Here is a 27957-nt window from a genome sequence, read left to right as displayed (position 1 = left end):
AGAGAAAGAGAGAGAGGGAGAGAGGGCGGGAGGGAGAAGGAGGACTGCGCAAAGGAGAGCGAACGCCCGAGCAGCTGTTCTCAACGGCTCTCGACTGAGTACTGGCTCCTGAGAGGCAATTTAGGGGCCCCAACGGCCAGTGCGCCGTCGTTTCTGAGGTTATGTGTGTTCGTGCGCAGTCTCGGCTGTTTTTTCGCCTGATTTTCGGAAAGCTCCAAAGTCGCGCGTGCTTAAGTCAGCGTTAACGCCAGCCCAATCAGTGCCCCGAGGTGAAACAATCAGTGATAAAAAAAAATCAGTACCTCGCGTTGTATTGTGTGACTTGTGTGCGGACGCGCCTGTCGTGGATGTACTTCAACGGTCTCTCGCGCAAGTAAGTTTTCAAATTTCAATGGCTTTTCCGTTTTTTGAGAAGTTGGAAAATTGGCACCGGCGGAACGAGCTTTTGCGAGAGGTCGCGATGGAAAATTTTTGACTGAAACTGCAAATGTTTATTTTGCCTCATCTTACATTTTAAGGGGTGTTCTCTGAAGAAAATTTCAGAGGAAAACCAATGAAACACACTGAGAAAATGCTATTTAAAATTAACCGAATTTAAAGCAAAAGGAATTATGTAGCACCCAAACCTCATGCTCATATTTTTCTTCAGCTAGCATAAATACGTATAATTTTGAAATGCTGTATTCAGTTTACGTCATTTCCGGCTCATGATACGATCGTACATCTTATTTTGAGTCGAAAAAGGACGAAACTCCTCGGTATTCATATCCTAGGACACCACAAAGACAATTTAATACTGAAATGTGACGTAAAATAAAATTTTTCGACCAAACACAAAAATAGCCCCTCTTCAAATTTTTCCTGCATAGGCCAAAGTCAATGGGTCCATTTCCTCTTGGGACAGTCAAAATTGAAGAGTTATGATGGAATTCGCGTGTTGGCTTTACAATCTTGCTAAAATTGTAGAACTCTGTCCGTGATTAGTAGCACACACAATGAACAAGCAGTATAGTTACTCTTATAGTGAAGTGAATGCAGATGCAGGGTTTTTTTTTTCATTTTTGGAAGGAGGGAGGGTAGGAAAAGGGTAACAGACAGCTTACCAATCGTTCAGTAGCGAATTATGCATTCAGTCGCACAATTTTAGTGTTATCGCAAAGCTTACACGAACTTGCTGGGATCGAAGCCGGGTTGCGAGCAGAAAGGAAAAGTCTCCCTTTTGGAACAGTTGGTATTTTTCTTGTCACTACACTACCGTACTAAGGAAGAACGCCGTATGAGCCTTCAAGCGTTGCCAAATTTGCTTCGATAAAACACAAATTTCCTGGTGAACTTATGAATATTTTTCTTCCAATTTTTCAAATAATTTTGCTCGCAATTTCACCAAAAAATTCTAAAAATTTCAAGGGAAAAGATTCGTAACTCTCTTCAAATATAAACATTTTATTGAAGGAAATTTGGCAACTCTCGAACACTCATACGGCGTTCTACCTTAGCATGGCAGTACAGTACAATAAGAATTGAGATGGGAGGAGCGCTTATTGCACACCCATCTGTTTAAACAAACGTTTTTCTCAGTTGAAGAATGTCATGTGAATTCACTAATGGAAATGTGCGTTTAATAGATGAACATCACGAGTGAATTTAGGCAATTAATGTGGAAAAAAATTTCGGTTGTTTTGTTCCACGCCTGGGAAATTTGACTCTAAAATTAGAGGAAGGAAGATTTATATACCGGAAACTCTTGAACCGTTGGTATCTAATTCTCTTAGCCGTCTCGAGGAGCTCACACATTTTTTGGCCCTTGACATTTGAAAGCAAAAATGTGGCAGTTTTATTTGAGCACTGAGGAGGCTCCAATAAAAAAAATTATGGGCTGCGAACATTTCATGGATGATTGCTACACACTCCATTGAAAAGGTCAAGAAATGATGTTCGGTCTGTTAAATCCACAATTTCGGTGGAAATCCTTTCGAGTATCGGTTTTGGAAATAAATTACAGACTCGCAGAATAGTTGGACATATCTACCGAACGGAACCAGAGATAGGTGGATAAGAAGGGGTGTGCTCGTTAGTCGAGGGTCGTAAGAATGAATGGGATTTATAAAGCGCTAGTGACGTCAGCGGTGACGAAACCGCCGGCGCGGTCCCGCCTTAGGAGTCTTTAACTCATGAGCCCTGTCTACAACGCTCTTGTCGCATACCCATGGCTCATGAGTGCCGCATTTAGTTGGCACAAAGTTCCGTTTGACATGAATGTAAAATTCCGCTTTTCCATTCCTCCAGAGGGAATTACATCTACTAAACATTGTTTCTTATCCAGCTTCCTTTGCACCCATCTCTCCCCCTCGTATATAGTTCCGTTTGACAGAAACACGTCCAGTTATGCTTTCCAAGCAGAGAATGATTTTCGCTCCGAGGAATTGTTTCGAATTCAAAATTTCCAGATGCTTTTTGTAACAAGTCACTCAATTTGAACGCCTTGAAATTTTGCCGCGTTTCTACACACCAAGTCGTTTTTGGGGTAGGGGTTGGGGGAAGGGATTAGTTGGGAGTATTCTTGAAATCAAGCAGTCATACATTTTCTCCTGATGAAAATTCAAAGCAAAAACATATCTTGAACGTCAAAGTAGTTATAGAAAATCTACCGTTTTCAGAATTACGCATCCTGCGTTTTACTCATCCCTTTAATTCTGTCCGGTGATTCGCCTTCAAATGATTGATTATACTTCTTTCACGGCTCAAGAGTTAAATGAGCGGTAGTCCTGCAAACCACGCGTCTCTTGCGAAGAGACAAATATGGATGGACCACGCACGGAGATAAGCGGAAATCGGGTGCGCTCTGTTAGAATCAACTGTGCGAAATCAGGGCGTGGAAATTTATTCCCACCAAACTTTGAAACGGACAAAACGTGAAAAACACTAATGGATGGCACACGTGGAAAAGTTTTAGGGCGCTGTTTTATGCACGGTGCATTGGGCAGTATCCTAGCTCAAACTTTCTCATTTGATGACGTTTATCATTAGTTTGTTTCGAATAAAGTACTGAATCGTGAGAATTATTGTGCTGTTTTACCATTAATGGCGGGTATGGCGAGTGTTGATGGTCTCAGCCGTCGAGGAGTCCAAGTGAACAGATTATTTTCCCAAGGACGGAAGCTCCACGGACACGATTTTGATAAAAACTGTAATATTCAACCTGCTGCTGATTTTAGCATTCCGAAAAATGTGCGCTCTTTTGCTGTTTTAGACAGTAATATAGAATTCAAAAATTATTGCATCCCAAAAAACTTTGCAATCGCAATTTCCTCGCCGCAAAAAGAAACATTGACGCTTACGTCTTGTGAGGAAAAAAAATCAATCCCACGAACTTATTTCCACTAGATTTGTGGCAGACTTCGAATCATCTAAACCGGAATATACTTCGAAAATGCAATGACATTCCTCTGACCCGCACGGGCAATAACAATTGATCAAAATTCCGTTTATGAAATTTTGACTCTTTCATCATCAAGAGAAAACCCCCATAAAAATTTTTAGTTTCAATTTGATTCAGATTTTGAACATTTTCAACCGGAATAAACCTTGAATACTCAAATCCTTCCTTTTGACCTGTGGAGGTTTAAAAAAAGTCTATTAAAATGTCATTTTTGAAATTTTGACTATTACATCATTTGTGAAAACCCCCAAAAATATTTCTTTTCCATTTGCTTATAGCGGCAGATTTTAAAAATTGTAAATCAGAATAAACCCTAAAAACGTAATTACTCCGTTAAACCCTCGCACAGTGTGGATCGAGTCAATAAGAGAGGTCGGACAAAATTCTGAAACTATAAACGCTTATAACTCCGTTTTTATACAAAACTTTGAGGTTCTAGAATTGGCTCCATTAGTTTTCTCGTGAAATTCTCTTCCAGAACTACCCCTTAAAATTTAATATGTGCAGAATAAACATCAAAATTTGCAGTTTTAGTCAAAAATTCCATGTCCGACCTTTCCAATTGACTCGATCCACTGTGCCTCGAAGGTGATTCAAATCCACTGAAATTTCGTTTTTTAAATTTTGACGCCTATGTCGTTCGAAAAGTGATCAGTTCAAGTATTTCCAACAGCATGTAGCCATACGTCTATGCCGCTTCCAATTCACTTTCAATTAGCCTGATTCTCGCTTGGCAGAGTGTATGCGCCTAATCTATATAGATTTCGTCGCCAGCTGGCCGGGGGGAGCGGGGGGAGGGGGGCAGAAGAGCGGTTAAAAAACGCGGAAACTAAGCGCGATCCGCATCGGTGTCAACGGATAGTATCGTCGCCCAGTCGTGTAGATCTACAAACCCAATTTCGTATGTTCACGTGAGCCGCGGAAAGCTCGAAGTCGGGCGGACGACAGGGCTCATGTCGCGATGTAGATGCGCGGTTTGGAGGCGGAACGGCGGTATGTGGAGCGGAGCGGTGAAGATGCGACTTCCGCTCGGAATCGAAACCGCGATGCCACGAAAGGAGCATCCATCGCTCGGTGTTCCCCGGATTCCACCGACGCAGGAAACGCATGATAATAGCGTCTTTGTCCCCGGGAGCACCTACCTCGAATTCTTTCCCAGTGCGGGAGTCGCCCCCTTTTTAGGTACCTGTTGCTTCCCGGGATACCCTCCGTAAAGCGCTGTCTCCGCTTATCAAAATTGCGTCAAAATGGAAGCCCCGTTTGAAGCTATGGTAAAGAATCGATTATTAAGGTATTCCATGCAAGCACCCTGTTTATCCATACTTTTCCATAGGTTTAAATGGCCGATCAATCGATAAATCGCAAAGCACGCCACGCAACTGGTGTGTGCTAAGGGAGAGCGCCGCGTGAACATTTGAATGTAATTAAATGTTCTCCAGTAAAATATTTGTTTTGGTGGGAAGTAATGAATATTGTTTTTTGAAAATTTCAGTTGTCTTAGATCAATTTGCGATGAAAATTGTTTGGAATTTTTACAAGTTTTCCAAAAAATTATTGATTTGTTCCGGAAATTTGGCAATTTTGGAAGGCTCATACAGCCTTATTAATTTCCGTAGCACGGGCGCATAATATCGTGCTAAGGAAAATCGCAGTATGAGCTTTCGAACGTTGCCAAGTTTCTCTCATGTAAAACGATTTTTTAGTAGGAGACTTGTGGATATTTTCCTTCGCGATTTGATCTAAAGTATTCGAAATTTGATAGGAGAGATATTCAAAACTTTTCCCAAAAATAATATTTTCATGATCTTTTTAACTTTCATCTCAATTTTTTTAAATTATTATTTTAGGTGCTCACGAAATTGAGGAGCTTTCGTTTCTGGTACGCCTTCCAAAAACGTCCCAACTTTCGGTTCGACACGTTACGGTCTGACAGTTAAGTTCAGCGAAATCTCATTTGTCCAAATAAAGAGCTGTCACCTTCTCGTTTAGGCTTGGTCGTTCGTTTTGTTCCACTTCTCATATACCCGCTCAGAGCGTGGACTCTTGATTGCTCAAACGCCAAGCAACAAGTATTTCCTCGCCGATTGACTTTTTCGCGCTCAAATAACTCGTTTGGTACCGCTCAGTGGGCTGAATTTTTGGCAATGGGTCAATGCGTAATTGCGCAAGATTTGCAATGAAGTAGCGCTTCGGGATATTCACCCAGGGTGTTCTTTTGAAGTTATTTCAAACTATTTCTGATTGCATTCTGTGTTGATATTTGAGGCGCTGCTGGTTGTGACTCTAAAGGATCTAGGCATTTTCAATTGCGATCGAGTTTCGAATTATTCTCAAAATCACCGTTGATCCACCTTGAAAGTGCTGATTGAAAAGTACTGTATACATACATTTCAAGCTATAATGGAGTCGTGTCGATAAGGGTCGTTTTTGGGCTCACCCTGAATTTTCTCAGCTTTACGAATTTTGGCTCATTGACGGTCTGTATTTTACGGACTGCACCACAATTTGGTTATTCTCGGCCTCTATCGGATCTTATAATGGCCAAAAAATAGTTTTTTTTTGTTTTGTTTTTTTGCCGAAAATATGCGAGTTTTGAGTATTTGAGGTCGAATGACGAGCTATCCGCATTTCCTACCAAAATTGGCCTTCAGACCGATATTTAGGTCAATAATAGACCTAAAGAGATCAAACTATGATGCTTTCCCCGGAATATAGACCTTCAAAGAGCCAAAATACGCAGAGTCGAGGAAATTCAGTTAGGGTGGGCTCAAAAACAGCCCTTATCATACCTCGCCTTCGGATTGTTCCTTTTCGAAAAAGGAAATAAGAGCGGAAATTTTGAGACACCGCAATGGAGCTACGTGGTTTCTTACTTTGGCCACACTGAAAAAAAATTCTCGGCGTTTTAACCAAGGTCCGTTGGTACCTTTACCATCTCACTTTTTTTACCAATTATTGGTAATTTTACCAAGACAGTCTGGTAAACTTACCTAAAAACCGGTATTTTTACTGTTTTTTCCAGGTAAGAATACCACTTTTATTGGTAATCAATTCCCGGTAACTTTGCCATTTTATCTCGGTAATTCTACCACAGTCGATAAAAAATATTGGCGTTTTTACCAAGGTCCAGTAAAATTACTGAGAAAGTTCAATAATTTTACCGAGATTTTTCGGTATAACTGCCAATTCCATAAATGGTAATTTTACCAAGAAAAAACTGAGATCAAATAGAAACCTGAATTCTTGGTAATTTTATCCTTTTCTTAGTAAATACACCGAGATTTTTTTTCAGTGCATCGCTACTCAATTCGACGGAGCTTCAATTTGGGAGACAAAAATCGGACCGGACTCGGTGTCTGCGAACGCATCGGTCGGGACACCGAGCGGGCGTCGGGTCAAGTTGAAGGGGTGGGGGGTTGGGGGGCGAGCGCAAGGCTGATTTCAATCGCTAATGAGTGATTTGATAGCGTCACTTAAGCTGCCACTCGACCGATGCTGGGTGCTGGAGCCGGGGAATGCCCCCCTCCGACCCCCACTGCCCCCTTGGACCCCCCTTCGCCCGGTCAGAAATGCCGGGTATGTGGTAGTCAACTGTTAACGGGATTCTTGCGTGGACGCCCAAAGCTCTGACCGGCACGGCCGTCGGACGACGGGGACGGGGCAGCTAGCGTGGAATTTGTCAGTCTCCAGGCATTACCCGGTACATATTTCAAAGGCGACGTTTTAAAATCGGCTCAATTTGTCTCGTCCAAAGAGAGCGAGGCTGGAATTGTCATTTGGCTAGAGTACCCATACGAGGGAGCACATGTCGGTAATTTGGAGGTTAGTTCACGGAGTTTTTAAGGCCTAAAAGGCAGCCAACCTGTGAACTCCAAGTATTCAAAATGATTCATTATTACAATTGGACGTACGTCTGCCGAACGGAACTATGGTACTGAAAAAAAACTCCGGCTGTGGGAGCCGCCATTACGGGCTATATAGACATACCGTCCGTTCCGGGCTCAAAGGCCGAAAATTCCGACTGCTGGAGCCGTAGCTTCGGCCTCTGAACCCGGAGCAATCGAAGCTACGCCTCCAGCATCCGGAATTTTCGGCCTTGAGCCCGGAACGGACGTTATGTCTATATAGCCCGTAATTGCGGCTCCCACGACCGGAGTTTTTTTTTTCAGTGTGTGCATTATGACATGAGCTCTGAGACCCATAAGAATACATGCATAACAGGGCTCACGGCATAATACACTTAGTTCCGTTTGGTAGAGATATGGCCAATTGAGGGGCTTGGAGGACAAGGCGCGTAAGTCCTTTTTCCGAAAAAATTGACAAATTAGTGATTTGAGATAAATTCTTTGAAACATTCACCGGGAAAATCGAATTTTTAATTCTTTCCGCCATATATCAGGCTTCGTATAATTTAGAACTTTTAAGTACGTTTTTTTCATCGAAATAGCAATAACTGCACTTATGCGCCTTGTGTTCCAAGCAGCTCAATTTTTATACGACCCCACGTTTGTAAAGCATTTATTTGACTTAGTTTTTTAATTTTACTCGTTTTTGCGGAAGGACGCTCCTTCACGGACATGCTTGGCCATCTTAGTTTTATATTGGAATCTGGAGATTTAGCTGCGGCGTTTTTCCAGTGTTTTTCGTGTCAGAGGGTTGGCTGCCCTTTTGGGCCATAAGGATTCCATTATTTCGATGTGTCCGTTCTCGTCCCATAGAGATATTCTCCTTTGGTCTACATGGGCTATAGCCTAAGGACGCAGCATCCTGATGCGCGAAAAACTTTTGAGAATTTTGAAATGAAAGTACCTATGCGTTAAAAACCCTTTAGGCTGCGGCGGGGGGGGGGGGGTTGTCCTATCTCACCCAAAGATAGCACCTATGTATGAGGGTGCTAAGCAGGGTTCAGCCTAGATGCGCTAAAAGTGTAAATCCGGCCCCGAGATTTCCTGTGCGTATCATTCTATTTCTTTTTTGGAGCACAAATTCCTCCAAATCAGGATTGTTCACATTGATCCTTTAGAGCCCCACCCACTTGCGGCCTAAAACTGATGAGCCAATCAAAGAGCGGTACAGACATGGCAACACTCATCACATGTAGCCACTGGTGGGTAAACGCCGTATGAGCGCTTAAGCATCGCCAAATTTCCTCCGATTGAAGGTTTGTGGAAACATGAATACTTTCCCTCGGTATTTCCGTTAAGTTCAAATCAAACCACGAATTAAATTCTCCTAAAAAAGGGAAGAAAAATACTTGCAAGTTCCCTGTAAATTTGTGTCTTGCCAAACGAAATTTAGCAACGTCTAAAGGCTCATACGGCGGTATTCTGCCGTGATAAGAAAAAAACCCGCATGAGCTTTCAGGCGTTGCCAAGTTTCCTTCGACGAGAGCAAAATTTACTGGGTAAATTGTGAATATTTTTTTCTAAAATTTTTAGACTATTTTGTACGCACTTTAATCTAAAATATCTAAAAATTTCAAAGAAAAATGTGCATGAATGTCGTCAAAAATACATATTTTATCAAGAGAAATTTGGCAGCACCTTAAGGTTCATACGGCGTTTTTCCCTAGCAAGGTAGTATTCCTCAACACAGTAGAGGACGCACAGGTGAAAAATCGAGCGCACTAGAGGCACGATTGCGCGAGGGATATTATTTTTTCGGGACGACAACGAAGGGACGACATAAATAATTCGTTAAGGTATGCCTCGTTTACGCCGCTCGACGCACCCTCCAACCCCGCGCTGGCACTAAACTACCCCCCACCACCCCCCTTTCGCACCCCGGAGCTCCTAAAATCCACTGCAGAGTATTTTATTTTATATAAAAAAAAGTTGTCCTCCGCGCTTGCCGGGCTGCCGGGCGTTGTAAAACACTATCCTCCGTCGAGATCAACCCCTGAGTTTACGCACTGGCTACCAATTTAGGAGGGTCGTAAAAGCGAACCCCCGGAAAATCCACGACTCCCAATAAAACTGAGGAAAATGAGCTTGCTTGTGTGCCGGCTACGGGCGCCGGTTGTACACGGTAATGAAAGAGGAAATAAGCGAAAACGATACGTTAGGACGTTAGGAATACTACCGTGCGCTAAAGAAAAACGTCATATAAACACTTAGTCTTTGTCAGATTTTTTTTCCAATAAATAAAAAATTAACTCGAGAACTCAGGGTGATTTTTCTTTAGATTCTCCCGAGAAAATTCTCTGCAATTTCTTCTAGTGTGCTTGAAAATTTTGAGGACAAATATCCATGAGCTTCCTCTAAAATGAATATTAAATTGGATGAAATTTGGCAATATTTGAATTTTTTTACGGCGTTCTTCCCTAGGACGTCAGACTGAGTCCAAGCGCTAATAAAACCGAGTAAGAGACTACAGCCAACTATGAAGAGTCTCGTGGTAATTTGGAGGTATTTCTATCAAACAGAACTATGTGTATTATGACGTGAGCCCTGTTATGCACATATGCTTATGGGTCTCAGGGCTCATGTCTTAATGCACATAGTTCTGTTTAACGTAAATACGCCAATTTAACACACGCAGAGCTGTGGTCTCATTAATAGCCGCTTCCTTGTCCGATACTTTAGGACAAATGGGTTAAAAGAAGGTTAAAGTTTACACGCTACTGCAGAGGGGCTTTAAATTGAATCTGTTCTATTGGACTGTGTACTTTGTCATCAATGACAAATTTAATTTTCTTTGAGTTAAATGACTCGTTTGAATAAAATAAAATCACTGAAACATTTGTTTCCTTACTTTGAAATTTGTTTTTTCAAATGAAAGAGAATTTTGTATTTAAGAAAATCAAGTGCCGTTTTTTTAGTAAACACGAAAAAAGGCATCGTGTCACTTTATGATCATGGATTCCCGTCGATATATCGGGTGTCAGTACTGCCATGCTAAGGGAAAACGGCGCACGAACATTCGAATACTGCCAAATATCCTCTTAAAAATTATTCATTTTTGAAGGAAGTTATGACAATTTTTCCTTGAAATTTTCAGTAACTTCATAGTTCAAATTACGAACAAAATTCTGTGCAAAATAGGAGGACAAATATTTCCAAGTTTTGCCGCAATTTTGTGATATGTCAAGGGAAATTTGGCAACGTCTGAAGGCTCATACGGCGTTCTTCCTTAGCACGATAGAGTAAAAGAACCATCTCTATAGTCTTCTTGTGGAATATTGCGACGATTTTGCTTAACACTCCGCCTTAACTAGGCTAAATCTAAATGCTTTAAGTAATACGCGAAGCCCACAGAAATCCTACATAAAAGTAGAGACTTTTTAGCCGTATTACAGAGGAGAGCACTATGTACTTTTCTATATGAGCCGCGGTTAACTTGTGCTCTTATGTCTTTCGAAGCTCATTCCAGAATGTAGATACTGCTCTTATCCGTAACTCGGCTGTGTTGGCGGCCGCGTCGGTGCTCCATAGGTAGCTCTTTTCCTACGCTGCCATGCTAAGGAAAAACGCCGTATGAGCATTTGAGAGTTGCCAAATTTCCTCCGATAAAACGTCTATTTAGGAGGGAAGTTATGCATATTTTTCCTTGATATTGTCAGATATTTTAGATCGAAGTGCAAACAATATTGTCTGAAAAATTAGAAAAAGAACACTCAAAACTCCCAGTAAATCAGTACCTATTTTATCAAAGGAAATTTGGCAACATCCGAAGGTTCACACGGCGTTTTTCCTTAGCACGTAAGTACGGAGCCCTGTGAAAACTTGGAGACCGTTGCTCACTTACGGAGGGCGCGTTTGAGCTTTGTGAGGAGCGGCAACACGCTATTTGCGGGCGGAATTCAGTCGGAAAATATTGATTTAGTATCGCAGGAATCGAGGAGTTCAAAGCCCCTTCAATAACGGTCGTAGGCAATTATACCTACAGCGTGCTCTGCCGCCCGATCGCATATTAGTCGCACTCTCACTGCGCCACAAAGCAGTGGCGTTCCCTCATACTGCCCTCCATATAAAAAACGCCGTAACTTAATTCTAGATTCTGAATTTTTCCTCTACATACAGTTTTATTACCAAAAAAAAAAAGAAAAGAAAACGAAAAATTTACATCTATTCTGCTCTATTTTCTCAGTTTGAGTTCCTAGTAGTATGGAACAGGTGCTCCAGAATTCTAGAGAATGAATGCTCGTTAGTTTTTTTGTGATGAAAAATTAAGTCAGAAAAATCGGAAAAAATCTAGAGTGAACTTGCGGTGTTTTTGCTTTCGATAGCAGTATAAAAATGCCGAAGAAGCAATTTTTCTTCAAAGAAATATAATAGTGAATTTTTATTTTTTTGTCGAACAATATTTATTGATACTCTTGATATCCTGAGAAGAACACTCTGCTAGAGCTAAAATCAAAATCAAAATTGTTAGGTGTCCTTCAACCCACTGCGAGGCAAGATTTAGAGTTGAAAGCATTAAATTGCTCTGTTTCAAAAAAGAGTTCTCTCTTAAAGAAACTATCTTTCTCTCCCTCTCTCAAAGAGCTTTCTTCTCCTGAGGATAGGGACATTTTTTCATCCCTGTTTTTCTTTTTATGACTTGAAAAATCTTTTTTTATTTATTGGTAGTTCATGAGTGCTGGGGTTTTGAGGGGTTTACCAATAGAGGTATGCCTTAGTCGTCGGTAGAAAAAGGAAAATGAGAAGAAGCAATAACATACAAAAATTCTCAAATAAATACCTAAAACTGCGAGGAGTATGTTCTCTGCCCTACCTCGAAAATTGAGGGCGAAATACCTATGTGCGTGACTTCCATTCCTAACTCAATCAAAGTGACATGACATCTCATCGATAGAAGCCTCGGATCATCTTCATGGCGTAGGATCAAAGCAGTGGCGAGGCTTGAATGATCGATTCATTTCCTTATTGAAGCTGTGGCAAAGAATCGATTATTAAGGTGTTCGTTACGAACACCCTATTTATCGATTCTTTTCCATAGGTTTAAATGGCAGATCAATCAACATATCGACGGTGAAACTACCAAACCACGTATCTCGTTTGCGGTGTTTAAAAATCTACGCTCACATTTTATTTTTTGGAAGTAGACCGAATCAATATCATTCCTTGAAATTTTCACAGAATTTTCTCCGCGCGAAGAGGAAAAATCACAGAAATTTTCAAGACTGGACGTTAAATAGTTTTTCATTTAAAAAATAAAGTATGACAGGAAGTCTGCGACGTCGCAAACCGAGATACGTGGTTTGGTAGTTTCACTGTCGATATCGCAAAGCACGTCACGTCACTGGATCATAAAGTATCTACGAGTGCAGATTCCAAAGACCAACCCCAAAAGTTACATTCTCATTTTTCTGATACATAATTGGATCGCATGAAGCAGAAAGGAGCCAAACCATATCAGCTTTTGCCAAAATGAATGGGCAAATTGGTTTTTTAGATGAGAACGGTGCAGATTTTTGTGCAAATTTCAGTGAATTCCCTGCATTGTGCCAAGGAAACTCCTTAAAACTTTCAAAAGAATCTGCACAAACGTTCCTTGAAAACAAATAAATTCCCCAATTAATTTTGGCAATAGCTAAGGTGGCTCGGTTCGTTTGTACTTGACGCGGTCCAATTATGTACCCGAACAATTAAAGTGTAATTTTTGGGGTTGGACTTCGAAAATCGCACTCGTAGGCACTCTTTGATCGCACGTCATGAAGATGAATCGAGGCGTCCATCGATGGGATGGTGATGAGACACTTCACGTTGAGATGAGCTCGGGCTAGGAACGGCGGAGGTCACGCACATAGGTATTTCGCCTTCAATTTTCGCGGTAGGCCAGAGAACATACTCCGTGCAGTTTTAGGCATATATTGGAGGAGTTTTGTATGTTAATGCCTCTTTTCCTTCTTTGTTTTCTACCGACGACTAAGCCATACTGCTGTGCTAAGGAAAAACGCCGTATGAACCTTCAGGCGTTGCCAAATTTCTTTTGATAAAACAAGAATTTCCTAGCGAGCATATAATTATTTTTATTCTAGTTTTTTGTTACATAATTTTGTGCGCAATTTCACTTAAAGTTCCCGAAAATTTCAAGGACAAATATTCATAATATTCTTCAAAAATAAATATTTTATCGCAGGAAATTTGGCAACTCTTAAATGTTTTTACGACGTTCTTCCTCAGCAAGGCAGCAAAGCTTTTTTTGTCAATCCTTCAAGTACCTTCAAGCTCGAATTATTATGTTGCTTAATTTTCCGATGAAAAATGAAGCAAAAGAAAAAATGAGGCAACGCGAAGAGCTAGGCCGACATCCGCTCAATTTATTCGATCGATATGAGAGATCGAAACGCGAAACTGTATCGATTTGGTCCCTGTTGAGTTGATAACGTCAGTCGGAGACGGCCTGGCGTCGAGATGTCTGCAATGCCATATGAGTCCGCGCAAGGAGGGGCAGGGGAGTGGGCGGCAGGAGGGAGGGGTGGAGCGGGGGTTGGGGCAAAAAGAGGGTGACGGACGGGGGGCGCAGGGGGGGGGGGGAGGCGTCCTTCTGACCCAAAGACCCACTGACGCGAAACCAGGCCGAGTTAGATGCTAACCGGCGCGAGGCGCGGTGCGGCGGCTCAGCGAATGATAACATGATAAAATGTCACCCTCTCATTTCTGCAGAAACCTTACCGATGTATCGATATCATCCCCTCTACCTACGATTTTGTTTCCGGTATTGACTTTGATTCTAGCCGACTGAGTTGATGGGACTACACGACGCACATCGTAATTGTTCTTGTAATGATTTTTACAATATTAACACATCGCCCATGGCTCAAATTTGAAATAGTTCGATTCAAACAGGGGAGATAAGCTCTTTGGAAAAATTGACAAGAAAAATACTCTTGAATCGGAGTTTTGCTTGAATCGAGAGCCAAGCCGCTTAATTTCATCGAATTTCCTTTTGATCGAAGCAAAAATCCGATTGAATCAAGAGTATTCTTTCTTGTAAATTTTTTTTAAGAATCTGGACTCTGGATTCGAGAGATTTTTTTTCGAGTGAAGAGAATCGGCGATAAAAAGGAGTGGAAGAGGAAAAATCGGAAATATGCTTTTTTGGAGGTAGGAGGTAAAATACAGATTTTTAAGCAAGCAGCTTGTATGTGAATAATATAAATCTATAATGAAAAAAGGAAGACAACAAATGTGGGAAAAGAGGGTTTGAGGGAGGAGGGCAGAAGATTTTACCTTTTTCTTTTTTGGAATAAAAGGCGAAACAGAAATCAAAGCCAAACAAGTCGCATTTGAAGAGGAGGAATAAAGAAAAAGGAAAACGATGTAGTGCAATGTGGAAAGAAAGGGGGTGAAATATAAAAAAAACAAAGTTGAGCATATTTTACAAAAAAAAAAAAACAAGCAGACGATATATGTGTCGAAACTGCATTTAGTAATTACAATCGAAACCTAAAGAAAAAAATAGTAGTACTTTCAATACTGGATTTTAAAATTGAAGACTCATGGTGTGGGAACATTTGGAATGCCTCATCTCATGCTTTGTATATCAGTCTTTTCCCCCGTATGTTTCTTCAATGTTGCTAATTTGTTGGACTGTTTACAGTTTTGTTTTGACATGCATGTATACACACTGAGCACGTATTGTATTCTATACATTTAGCTATATTTAAAAAATTGGATTTCTGCGGAGGAAATAAAATACACAAAATAGTTTACAAATTCCAGGCTATAATTATTTCCTCTCTTTTTTCGTAGGCGTACCTAAGTCATTTTGCTTGGGGGCCCGGCTCCCCCTATCACGACGGGGGGAATTTGTGGGGCCTCTCCTGAAAAATTTTCGAAATTTCAACTCTGTTTGGACGCATTTGGAGGCTCCCATGACGCAGATTTTCCATCAGTTTCTGCGGAAAAAATCTTTATTTTTTCACTTTTACTTTAAAATATTTTCGAATTTTTGCATTCAACACATTCGGAAAATGTTGAAATTTTAATTCTCTTTGGACGCAAATTGAGGCTTCCATGATGAAAATTTTAGAAAACACTGATAATTTAGATACGGCGTTTTCATTTAAGACTACATTAAAAGGGATTTTCACCCTCTACGAAAGTTTTTTCCCACCTGCAGTGAAAAAAATTGTTCTGTTCACAGGGCTCCTGTACTTTTTTTGTAACAGTCACAGCTTCCGTCATGAGGACACAGTACTCTGTTCCTATGACCGAAGCTCTGTTCTCACAACAAAAAAATTCTGTAAGTGTAACAACGAAACTGATGGTGCCCTGTGAACAGAAGGTTCTGCTTCAGCACCATCTATTTTTTTCTGTGTGGGGGGAGGGCAGATGATACTATTTTCAATTCCAGGGGGGGCAGGCCCCCCGGCTCCCTTCCGTGCGCCCATCCCTTTTACCAACCAGCAAATTCTTTGAAAGGAGAAGGCAAACGAGAAAAATGAATGAGCTCGCGGTGGCTACATATTATTACCACCTGTTGAAAGCAGGAGCACGCCAACTGGCAGTGAAAGGGGATGCAAAGTAAGTGTCCCCGAGGGCTCATACATTTGTTAATGTGATCTCCTTTCTCCTTGCCTCCCACGTTTCAAGCATCTGAATATTTTTACCATGTATAATTTCATAGGGAAAGTAGACATTTTAAACCGATATATGACAACGCCCTAAAAAGCGGTCATAAATTGCACGTTAACAGAGGAATGAATTAAATTAGCCAGGTTTGGAGAGTGTGCATGTCAGATTTTTCCGGGGTTTACCGTTGAAATTCTACGTCCAAAACGTCACAGATTTATTTAAAGAAAAACGATTCTCAGGGCGAGTTCTGCTTCGCATTTCAGTAAACATTCTAACAGCACTGCCGTGCTAAGAAAGAACGCCGTATGAGCTGTCAGGCGTTGCCAAATTTCCTTTGATAAAATACGAATTTTCGGGTAAACTTATGAATATTTTCCTTCCAATTTTCCAGATGATGTTCTTCGCAATTTCACATAAAGTCCCTGAAAATGTCAAGGGAAAATATTCATAACTTTTCTTAAAAATAAACATTTTCCGAAGGAAATTTGGCAACTCTCGAGTGTTCATACGACGTTTCTCCTTAGCACGGCAGAGTATGAATTGGCACGTTCCTGATAAAGCATGGATAACACGAAAAACTCTCTAGTGAAAATTACCACCTGTAACAAGACAATACAATAGTTACACGAGAGGGGTCGAAGTTGGGCTGAAAATATGGATTATGGTGAAAACACCCTTTTATTTCAACTCTCTCTCAAAAATTCTTATGAAACTCTCATTTTTAGCATTGATGAGACAGTCAAGCAGCATGCATGCGTGTCCGATTCAAATATTCAAATCATACTAACTACCCTTACTCATGGCTCTTATTATAAGAAGTACCCTGTGCTGGGAGAGGTGGGTCAGAACTTACGCCCTAATTCTGCGCTGAGGCATGGTATTCAAATGTTGGAAAAAAACGTTTAAAGTGCAATTTTGGGAGAATGGCGAATCCGCAGGTGTCCGTGTTAAGTGGAAAGCACTAATTGTAAGTCAACTGAACACGAGGATACCCTTGGTTTATAAATTAAAAACTTATTGGAGGAAACATAACAAAATGGTCTAATCTGCTAAAATGCATAGGGACGCCAGATGACGTCACTAGGCGGCGCATTTTCTCATTTTTATATCAATGCTGTCTCTCATATCAGAGGAAAATTATAAAAAAAATACTGCAAGCTCAGCTTTTTAAGCACTCTCAGACAAAGCGATCAAAAATTGGCGTGCAATTCCTCCTTTGCTCTTTATTAATACACGTCCACCCTCAAAAGGTTGTATTCCGTCGAAAACTCCATTTCTAAAACATTGTCGGTTACGCCCTTTTTCAAATAACCCGTTCAAATAGAACGAGATAGATGGGTTATCTTTGTTCGGAGACGAAAGTGACTCAGTCGTAGGAAGCAGGAAGCAATCCTGTCATGACGTCACGCGACTGAAAAAGCTCATCCCGGAGTACGTTCCAACCCCATTTACAAGAGCGTTGAACGAGGGGGGTGGAGCGGAGAAGGGGGAGCGTATCAAGTAGTCACGGCAAATGAAGAGCAAGGCGAGCGCGCTAAAGCCAATACTTTTATCAGCGTGAATGTCGTTAACCAGTGATTACCTGTTGATTGTCGTCGTGTCTCATCTCAACGAGCTTTGAAAGCATAGGTCACGCCAAGCTTTTTTATTCACTCACAAATGCGCCCGCTTCATAGACGCTATTAATGTTAAACGGTATCGGTTGATTTACACACGTTGTTGCGCCTTCATTTTCGTTTGATACTGTGCAACACTTCCGAGGTGGAATAGTTGCGCAAAGCGCCTTCATCAGTATTGCTTTGACTTGTTGCCAATAGAGCACGATTACCTTGCTGCATTTGACGCTTCTTCCACCATCTAGGATTTTTGAATCGTCAAAATTTGACTGAAAATTCGGTCAAAAAATAACCACTTCCACCGAGGTGCACAAAAATTTATCGAACTAAAGCCGAGGTAGCATTTTTGGCCATATCCTTCGTCTTGGGTTTTGGAATTTTGAAAATTTGAGTTGTAATTCAAATTTCCCGTCAAATAGTGCCACCTTGTGCCAAACTGAACAAACATCGAGCGAACAGGTGCCGCTATCGTAGAATAACTAGGGCTCTACGCAGTGGTAAACGATACCAGTCAAGTAACGTACTTTCAAGCGCCTTCAATTACGTTTGATACTGTGCAATACCTCCGAGGCGGAATAGTTGCGCAGAGCGCCTTCAACAGTGTCGCTTCAGCTTGTTGCCAAAAGAGCACGATTACCATGCAGCATTTGACGGGTTTTCCACCATCTAGGACTTTTGAATCGTCAAAATTTGGCTGAAAATTCGACTTTTACGTAAAAAAAGAACACTTTGTACCGAGTTTCACAGAAATTTATCGAACTGAAGCCGAGATAGCATTTTCGGCCACATCCAGTTTTGGGTTTTGGAATTTTGAAAATTTGAGTTGTAATTCAAGTTTCCCGTCAAATAGTGCCACCTTGTGCCAAACTGAACAAACATCGAGCGAACAGGTGCCGCTATCGTAGAATAACTAGGGCTCCACACAGTGGTAAACGATACCAGTCAAGTAACGTACTTTCAAGCGCCTTCAATTACGTTTGATACTGTGCAATACTTCCGAGGCGGAATAGTTGCGCAGAGCGCCTTCAACAGTGTCGCTTCAGCTTGTTGCCAAGGGAGCGCACGATTACCGCTGAAATGACACTCTACTTCGTGCGCAGTCACACATTTTCTCAATGCCGATGGTTCACACTTCAATTTGCGATGCTGCTAGTTTTTCACTGCCTATTTTAACTGCACGGGCAAATCGAAATGAACGCTTTCAAATCTGCCCTGATTTCTCCGAGATGCGAGAAATATTATTTTAATGTTTCATTTAGCCATATTTTAGATATTTTAGTTTTGTCTGCCGGACAGAAAACAGTACGAAAGGGTCAATATTTTATCGATGTTAATCAGAGCTATCTTACTAATAAAACAGCGGGCTGATTACTGAAATTGATAGACAACGCGATTGACAAAAAAGACAAACAGAAAATAAAAGGATTCTATCGGTAGAAGCGGGTGGTTGCGATATGGACAAAGGAGATAAGTAATAGACTAACTAACAGAGACCCACTAACTACCCACGAGAGTGAGACCCCAGAGACTAACCCACGAGAGACCCTACAATAAATTAGTCCATCATTTTCCTTCTAAGTCTATAACAACCTCTCGTTTCAACCAATAGGATCACTCCATGTTCCCTATGTTTTCTTTGCCTATGCCTTGTCTATCAATTTCAATAGTCAGCCAGAATACCGAGCAACGCAGCCGATGTCTGTTTGATTGATGTAACGAACGACTGGGAATAATATATTGAAGATTTGATTACGTCCAGATCAAAGAGGATCACTGAAAGCATCTGAAAGTATTTCTAAGATAATATGTTATTAAAATGTGCGTTCAATGATTATGTATCGAGTAAAAACTCGTTTTCTCGCTCGGCGTGTACACGAGCCATGATCGATCTATGGAAGAGATTATGACCCGTCTAAGGTCTAGCTTTCCATGAGTCTGTTGTCGTTGTTTTTGAACTCGATTTTTTATTTTCTAATGTACGCTCAAACTCGGGATTCAAAATGAGCGATAAAAACTCAAGTTTACACAGATACTTAAAATTGTACTTGTGATTCAGTTTGAAATTTCCTGTTTAATTTATTCTATCTTGTATTTGTTTCAGACATGGCGGACACAGTGAAATCGAAAGATCTTGGGATACAAGTCCAGAAGAAAATATTTAGTCGTATGGCAAATAAAAATGTTGCAAAGATTCTAATAGATGATGTTTCATCGAACGTCCTAGACAATTTACACAGGCTAGCTAAGTATCATGTGAGTCACCGCCTGGTCATTATCAGTAAATTTTTTAATTATGTGATCGTCCGCGAGAGATTGTACTGATGTGCAAAAAAACTCATTGGCGAGGCGCGATAATTGACTATCGATATTATCTCATTTGAAAATATGGTAAAGTATCGATTATTCTAGTGATAATCGTTCTTTTTTCATTGGTTTGAATGGCGTATCAATCGATACATCGCAAAACACGTCATGCAACTAAAAATATCCCACAAATGAGGCATCGACATCGATGCATACGATTTATATTTAATCTATTCAACATGTAACATGTCAAAAGATTCAAATTTATTTCGCTAAAGTTATTTCTTCGTCATTCAATAAAATTTTACAGTTGATTGAAGTCCTTTCAAACAGAGGTCTAATAGAATAAAAAAAATCAATTTTAAAATTTTTGGACTTGTCACAGGTTTTATTGGCTTTTAACAGGTTTCATTTTAATTGAGGGCTGGTCAAGCACCACAGAAGGCACTTCGGCCAAATTTTCGAGCCCCTTCCCTCGTGAGATACCCCTGAGACAACCCCTCAACCCTTCCTCTTTGAATTGAGTAAGATTGGCTTGACCTCCATATTTTTCAGAGCAACGAAAAAATCCTAAAATATCGCAGGAAAAATTGTTTCTATTGGAAAAAATAATTTTCTTTGAAGAAAGCGGATTATGTAAGACTGGACTCGGCCCCCATTTCTCTCGTGAGACCACGTGAGACAAGCTTAGAAATTGTTGCTAGATAGCCTGAAAGATCAGCAGAGTCTCCATTTGGACGTATTTCTGCCAAACGGAACTGTGTGCATTTTGACGTGAGCCCTGATATGCATATATTCTTATGGATCTCAGGGCTCATATCTTAATGCATATAGTTCTGTTTAGTAAAAATACGTCCATTTTGACGGCGTTGAGCAGAAAGGAACCAAGCCACATCTGCTGTTGCTAAATTTAACAGGGCATTTTAATTTTTTGTATGAAAAAGGTTGTGCAGATTATTGTGCAAATTTCAGTAAATTTCCAGCATATTCCGAAGCAAATTCATTAAAATTTTCAAAAGCATCCACACAAGCGTTCTCTTCTAAACAAAATAAATAGCCCCGTTAAATTCGGCAATAGCTAATGTGACTTGGTTCCTTTCTGCCAAACGTAGTCCATTTTAACCCATGTCCAATCTTCGCTCCTCTGACGAAGGGGGTATCTCGATTTGTGCTTGAATCTCGAAAAGCATGGAGTTTTATGAAGCACGAGGCTCCCGTGAAAATTGAGATGCGCCCTTACACCAGTAGAGCGACGGAATATCCACATTTTACCGCACAATCTGGCAAACCTGGACTTCCCTTGCTCAAGTAGTTCACATTGCGGCCCTCCAATAATTTTCTGAATGCATTTTCCACTCCTGGATTGATGAAAGAAGTTGGTTTGATTGCAGAGCGGGAACAAGCGGGAAGCGGAGAAACTCCTGAAGAACATCATCAAGACGTTCATAAAAATCACGGTGCTGGACCGGAACCGGAGTTTCAGCGACGAGGAGCTGAAGCACGTCGAGCGGCTGAAGTCTCGCTTCCGCTCTGCGGCCATGTCCGTGGTGAGCTTCTACGAGGTGGATTTCAGCTACGACCGCAATTATCTAGTCTCCGTCCTGGAGGAGGCCCGCACGGCTCTAGTCAACCTCATCGCGAGGCACCTCACCGACAAGTCCGTCGCCAAAGTCCACGTCATCTTCGACTTCTTCTGCAGCCCCGGGTTCCTCGACAGGGTCTTCCATCGCGACTCGGAACACAGACCTGTCCTCGGTGCCCTAGTCAAGGACCTCAACACGCTCTTGGACCAGGGTAACCTCTGAACCGGCCCGAAACACCCGTGGTGATCCATGGAGATGTAGGATATTGTAACGTCAACAATGTACGTTTTTCGTTGTCTACAGGGTGCACTGGAGAAAAAACACATTGGATCTAGAGTCCCTTGAAAACATTGACAAGAAAAAATACTCTTGATTCAATCGGATTTATGCTTGAATCAAAAGGAAATCCGCTTAAATTAAGAGGCTTGTTTCTTGATTTAAGCTAGATTCTGATTGAATCAAGAGTACTTTTTCTTGTCCATGTTTTTAAGAGTCTGGCCTCTAGATCCAATGTGTTTTTCTTTTTCCAGTGTCCAGTGTGGCCACAAAGTCCGGCCTACCCCCTCCAAAATTGAATCGAAACCAATTATTTTCCAAATCACGTAGGATTTTCTGATGGAGAATATACAGGTTTCTGAAATGATTATTTATTGGTTAGATGATCGATTGAATGTTGGGGCTCCGAAATTAACAGCCTCTATTGATAGGACTCGTAGACGGAATTTCCTAAAGCAAGAATCTGTTTCAAAAGAAAAAAAGGAAACAAAAGAGAAAAAAATAAAAACTTCGGCCAAAAGTAATATTTTTGGCCCTCCGAAAGCTCAATATCTCTGCTCGTTTTTGTTCATCATGCAATTATATCGTTTTTCTCTGTCACAAAAGTAACGCGTAAATGTGTGTCAAATTTTAGGACGCAACTTGACTTGGCTTAATCCACACGATCAATGCCTCGAATTCGATTTCAATCCATTTTAATCAATCCAGGGAAGTGGAGAGATAAGTTTAAAATGATTCTATATGATACCCCCTTGTGGCGAACTTTTTGACAAGAAGTTGGATGAGAACTATTAAGTGACGTCACAAGTAAGTTTCCATCCAGTTTTTGTACCATTTTTCCTGTATCATTCCAGAAGCACACAATTAGGTAACGAACTTTGATGTACGAAAAATTTGACGGAAAGTTTGATCCGTCATATTGAGACTTTAACGCCTTGAGGATGGCGGATGCTTCAAATATTTCTACAGCAAAAAATGTTCTGCCGGAAACACGGCTGCGATGAAATATTGAAGAAGGAAAAAGATTGAAATATTGTGCAAGAAGAATGCTCGTAGAGAGGTTTGGAGCGTCAGTCGCATTCATCTGAAAAGCTCCGGAATGAATTATAAAAGGAAAAGAGCACGTGAAACAAGAAAAAGGAGACTAGTGGAATAGACGCTCCTTTTATTGTCCGACTCGCCCGCAAAACAGACTTTACTTCAAAACTTGTTTCTTACATGGAAAAGTTTTTTAATTAAACTTTTGTTCAAATTGAGTCTTTTTTAAGCGAAAGTTTATAGTTTTTAAGTATAATAGAAGAAATATTATGATTTTACTCAATAAACTAATGGCTGTGATATCATTTATTGATTTCTTGTTTTTATTCTTACTTAGATCCTAGTTTTACGAATTATTCCGTAAAATTCGCAGTTGACTTATTTAGCTTTTAAATGGACTAAATTTTGCAGAGAGGAACTCCCAATTTTGGTTCCATTAGAAATAACGTATGTGCGACAAGTTCCCCTTTGCAGATAGGTGCTTTTATGGATGAGCCAGAAACAGTAGTTCTATATTGCAAAATGGAGTTCATATTTTACTCACAAATATCGTGGCTCGTCTGACGTAAGGGCGCATCTGCATTTTTACGTGAGCCCCGTTGTCCCCATAAATGCAGGCTCTCTAGGGCTCACATGGAGAAGTGCTCACACAAAGAAATACGCCTTTCTGTGAGTGTGAAAAGGGATTTTAGTACACGGAGGTAAAATTTTCAGAGGAGGGATTTGTTTCTCACATTAGGTTAAAAAAATCGGAATTTGAAATTTCTTTGGAAAAACATTTTCCGGTAAACCTTATAAAGTTAATCTGCGTGCCAAAGAAGGGCGTGAGGATGATTCAATGGCCGCCATATTTTGTGTCAGAGCAACGTGAGATGCTGAGATATATATAGCATCAAATAGTTTAATGTTTTTAGCTACTTGTCATTTTTGAATTTTAAGATCGCATTCCTGTTTTCACGAGACTAAAGAGTCCACTTACCAAAGTTGACTAACAAATGCAGCATAATAAAAACAGGGTTTTGTCTTCTTCTTTTAAAGGAGAAATATAGCATGTTGTACTGATATCGAAACTGCGTTCGAATGTGATATTTTCCCTTTACAAAAGCCCTGCCTTTATTACGTTGAATTTACTTTATTTAAAAAGTTCGTAAGTGAATTTTTTAGCATCATGACAACAGAAATGCGGTCTCAAAATTCGATAAAAATAACTTCGCAACTCCGCATCTTTAACTAAAAACTCAGAGCAATCATAGCGCCAATTTTCTTCATTCAAGTCTTCTCACTTCCTCTCTGTTGAAATGCTTTTGAAGAAACCTATCCAGACAGTGAGGCTGAAATTGAAGTTTTTTGGCACCATAAGTTCCTTTCTATCGTGAACGGTTGTACATATTTCGAGAGAGTTTAACCGAGAATTGTTGCGAAAGTGAAGCGATTATTTCTCTGAGCCCCCGGAAAGGGAATAAAAGTTCAGAACTTGCTCCAAAGTTTCTTGCCGTTTCCATGACTACATGATAGTTGTCAACCGACGGCGGAGGCTAGTCATGAAGACGTATTTCCAAGAAGCCGAAGGCAAAATTAAAGAACTCACAAACTCTCGCACGCCTCTCTATTTGCCAGGTCTCTCAATATCACATTTTAGTATTTGGTCAGGATATTAACTATACATATTGCATTAGAAGAGAAAAACTGCGGAAAACGTGTTTACATATCGGCAACTTCCGACCAAATTATCACAGGCAACATGCGACGTTTAGAAATTTCCGCCGCCTTTTATTTTTTTACAGAGAAATTTTTCAACGAAGCCCTCCGAAAATTTCACTGAATTTTCTCTGTGCTGCCGATAGAATTCACTGAAATTTTCAAACAGATTCAACCAACAATTTCTCTGTAAAAAAATAAAAAAATGCGGCGGAAATTTTTAAACGACACACGACGCTTTTGATACTTTGGCCGGAAGGTGACGACATATACTTTAATGTATAAAGCAAGTTTAAAAGGACTGAAAGGGCAAGAGATCACTGTTTACAGCTTTCAGAGGACCGCCAAAAATTGTAACTTGTATTCGGCATTTGAAATTTTTTGAAACTAAATCTTAAAATACTGCTTGAGGTCAGTAGGATTACTTTAGGGTTTCAAAAAGTAAAGTCTGGGATATTATGTGGATTTTCCTTTAAAAACAATTAATTTTTGCCTCTTCCATTCTAACTATTTTCATGATTGTAAATTCAATAAGGATTTATTCTCTTTCAAAAGTTAAGTGAAACTACAATGGAGTTAAAGAACGGAAGAGATGCCCTATCTCATTTTGACTTCAGATTCAACTCCAGAGCAATTTCAGATGGAAAAAGCCTTTCAAAAAAGTGGGTCCTTTTTTTGGAAACACGGAAATTGTCTTTGAAGATGTCCCAGGCAAAATTTTATTATGAGATAATTCTCCATTGAAAATTTAGCTTCAGTTCAAAGATCGTTCTGGCAACATATCATTGGCAAAATTTTGCTCTTCTCAAAAATAAAATACTATTATTTTGAAGTTGTTCAGGTAAAAAAACGAAAATAGATTATTTTATTTTTATTTTCTGGGGCGCAATTTCGTCAATCATCATTTGATGTTACTCGGGGATTAAAGCCTGTGTCACACTATCAAAATACTCCATCAAAATGCCAAGGTCAAGAGCTGTGATTGGTCCAAGTCATCGAATGAGCCAATCACAACACCTAACCTTGATATTTTGATGGCTAGTTTTGATATAGTGTGATACAGGCTTAAGACCGTTCTTTCTTGATACTATGATCCATCGATCAGTAGTGATACAGAGTCGCAAAATTTACACAAGGTGTCCCAGACCACCCATCCGTGCCGGATTTGGCTGCCATCAAAGCAAGTTTACTGCAGCAGAGAAACGTCATATGAACCCTGGTAAAAATTGGCAGTAGAATCTGTGTTCCAAAATACCATAGACCCAGAGCCGGCTGTAAGATTTCCAATAGCTTCTATAACCGGCTACACAATTTCTTATACCCTTTTATAGCCGATGGCGATTAAGTAACATTCAGGCGATAAAGTGTATGCTAAACGTTACTAATTACGGATGCTAGGATTTAGTGAGTTTTTGGAGTACTGCTCTTTTTTTGGGCCGTAGTATCTTGATTTTTTTTGCGAGGAAAGCTCCGTACTTTTGATGGATGCCTGCCATTACTAATATATTAGAGCGCCTTCAGTTTCGTATGATACTGTGCAATACCTCTGGTGTGAAATAGTTGCTTCAAGCGCCGTGGCAGGCGGGCAGCTAGCGCGAAACACGGCGCCTACAAACCTAACGGGGATACCTCACGCGTTGCGCAATGCGTGAAGTATCCCTGTTAGGTTTTTAGGCGCCAGTGCGTCGCCGCTCCGCTTTGTGTTAAGCTCTTATTTAATCGCTCGGAGTCAGCGTTTTTCAACTCATGATTTTGAAATGTTTGCTCACTCTGTATGGACTATTCTCATTTTAATTGATGAAAAAAATATGTATTAAAGGAGACTGTAATGTGTGTTTTGTAAATATTAAGGTGGTTCCGTATCAAACTTAATGATTTCCAAAGCACACGAATTTCTACACAATTTCTTATAGCCTTTTATAATCGATGGCGGAAAAGCAACAGCCGGGCGATAAAAAAGGAAAGTTCGGCGATAGGAACTATAGTCCGGCTGCATAATTTTTTATCGCTTCGTATAGCCCGGCCGTATGATTTTCTCCGCATTCTACAGCCAGCGATATGATTTTCTGTAGGCTTCTTTAGCCGGCTATAAGAATTCCTATAGTATTTTGAAACGCAGCTCTTATACTCGGTTATTAACCCTTTATTACAAAGCGTTGCATAAAAGCAACAAGTACTTTTCTGGCTTTGGTCTTCTGTGGCACTGAATTGCATCGGAGCAATAAATGGTTTTTGGGGAGGATTAGAACTGTCAGATCTCCAAACTTATTTCCAAATAAAAAAAAAGGAAAAAAAGACTATATTTTTTCCTATAGTCGTAAAAGTACTGTCAAACATCGCATTATTCTCTGAAATCGGTGATTGATTCATGCAATAAAGGATTCATACTGAAGTGTTAAGAAAAACACCGTATGAACACTCGAGAGCTGCCAAATTTCCTCCGATGAAATACGAATTTCCTGGAATACTTGTAGGCTCTAATTTTCAAAATGTTAAAGAATTTTACGCGCTATATATGTTATCTAATGATTCAGACAATTTTAAGGAAGCATATTTTTAACTATCCTCAAAAACAATGTTTTATTAGAAGAAATTTGACAACGGCTGGACCTTCATACGGCGTTTTTCTTTCATTATACTTACTTTGACGGCCTGGCATGGGTGCTCTGAAACACCTTGCATAAATTTTGAGACGCTGTATCACGACTGATCAATAGCTCGTAGTGTCAACAACAGTCTTAATCTCCGAGTAAAAAATATAAATTTTGCAACGCCATATCACCGAAACGAGCTTTGAACTCAATCTAAAACGCAGTGCTTTAATTTACACCTGGTATTGAGACTAATTGTGGGTGGATCTTTGTCGAAAGCTGCGCAAAATTACCAATTGCTCAACATCACTATACTGGAACTCGATTCTACGAAAAAAAGGAGATCTGTCGATATAATTGGAGTTTTCATAATTTAAAATTCCGGAATTAGAGGCGCGGTGAAGTATAAATAAAAAATTCATAAGTATCTCCAGAAACTTTCATGTCTCTTCAAGGGGTTAAAGATATTGTAACGGAATGGAGGTCGAGGCTGTTCCCGCTGGACGAATTAAAAGAAAAAAAGAACGGGTCAAAAAGTTCCTGAAACTCCCCGTTAAGCTTTTAAATAGAATTGATGAGGTAATCTAGGGTATTTTAGGAAGCTAAAGGCTTCACAAATCTTACAGTCCGTTGACTTTTATTTACATCAGTTATTTGGACTTCATTTTGCAATTAGGAACTATAACCCCTGGCTCATCTGTAAAAACACTTATGCATTAAGAGAAACTAATGACACATACATTGTTTCTAAACTGAGCCAGAAATTTTAGTCTCGAATTGCAAAATTTTAAACTTGTTAAAACTTGTAATGCATCAATGTTAAATGAGAGGATCACTCGGAGAGCACATTTCCTACTCTTTTTTCCTAAAGAACTCCTAAAACTAGAC

At 40.2% G+C, this 27957-nt stretch overlaps 1 protein-coding gene across 1 annotated transcript; it reads left to right on the top strand.

Annotated features, from left to right (window-relative positions):
• The first annotated feature begins 53 nt into the window (after positions 1–53).
• Positions 54–23089, top strand: sigmar (Tumor necrosis factor alpha-induced protein 8-like protein sigmar). Its single transcript, XM_019041710.2, has 3 exons — positions 54–373; positions 19681–19832; positions 21275–23089. The coding sequence occupies exons 2-3, from the start codon at positions 19683–19685 to the stop codon at positions 21686–21688; spliced, it is 564 nt and encodes a 187-aa protein (XP_018897255.1). The 5' UTR covers positions 54–373; positions 19681–19682; the 3' UTR covers positions 21689–23089.
• Positions 23090–27957: the final 4868 nt, after the last annotated feature.

Source organism: Bemisia tabaci, chromosome 5 (genome assembly GCF_918797505.1).
Source record: "Bemisia tabaci chromosome 5, PGI_BMITA_v3".
Lineage (NCBI taxonomy): Eukaryota > Metazoa > Arthropoda > Insecta > Hemiptera > Aleyrodidae > Bemisia > Bemisia tabaci.
Note: the sequence above shows the minus strand (reverse complement) of the source record. Positions and strands in the feature narration are given on the sequence as shown.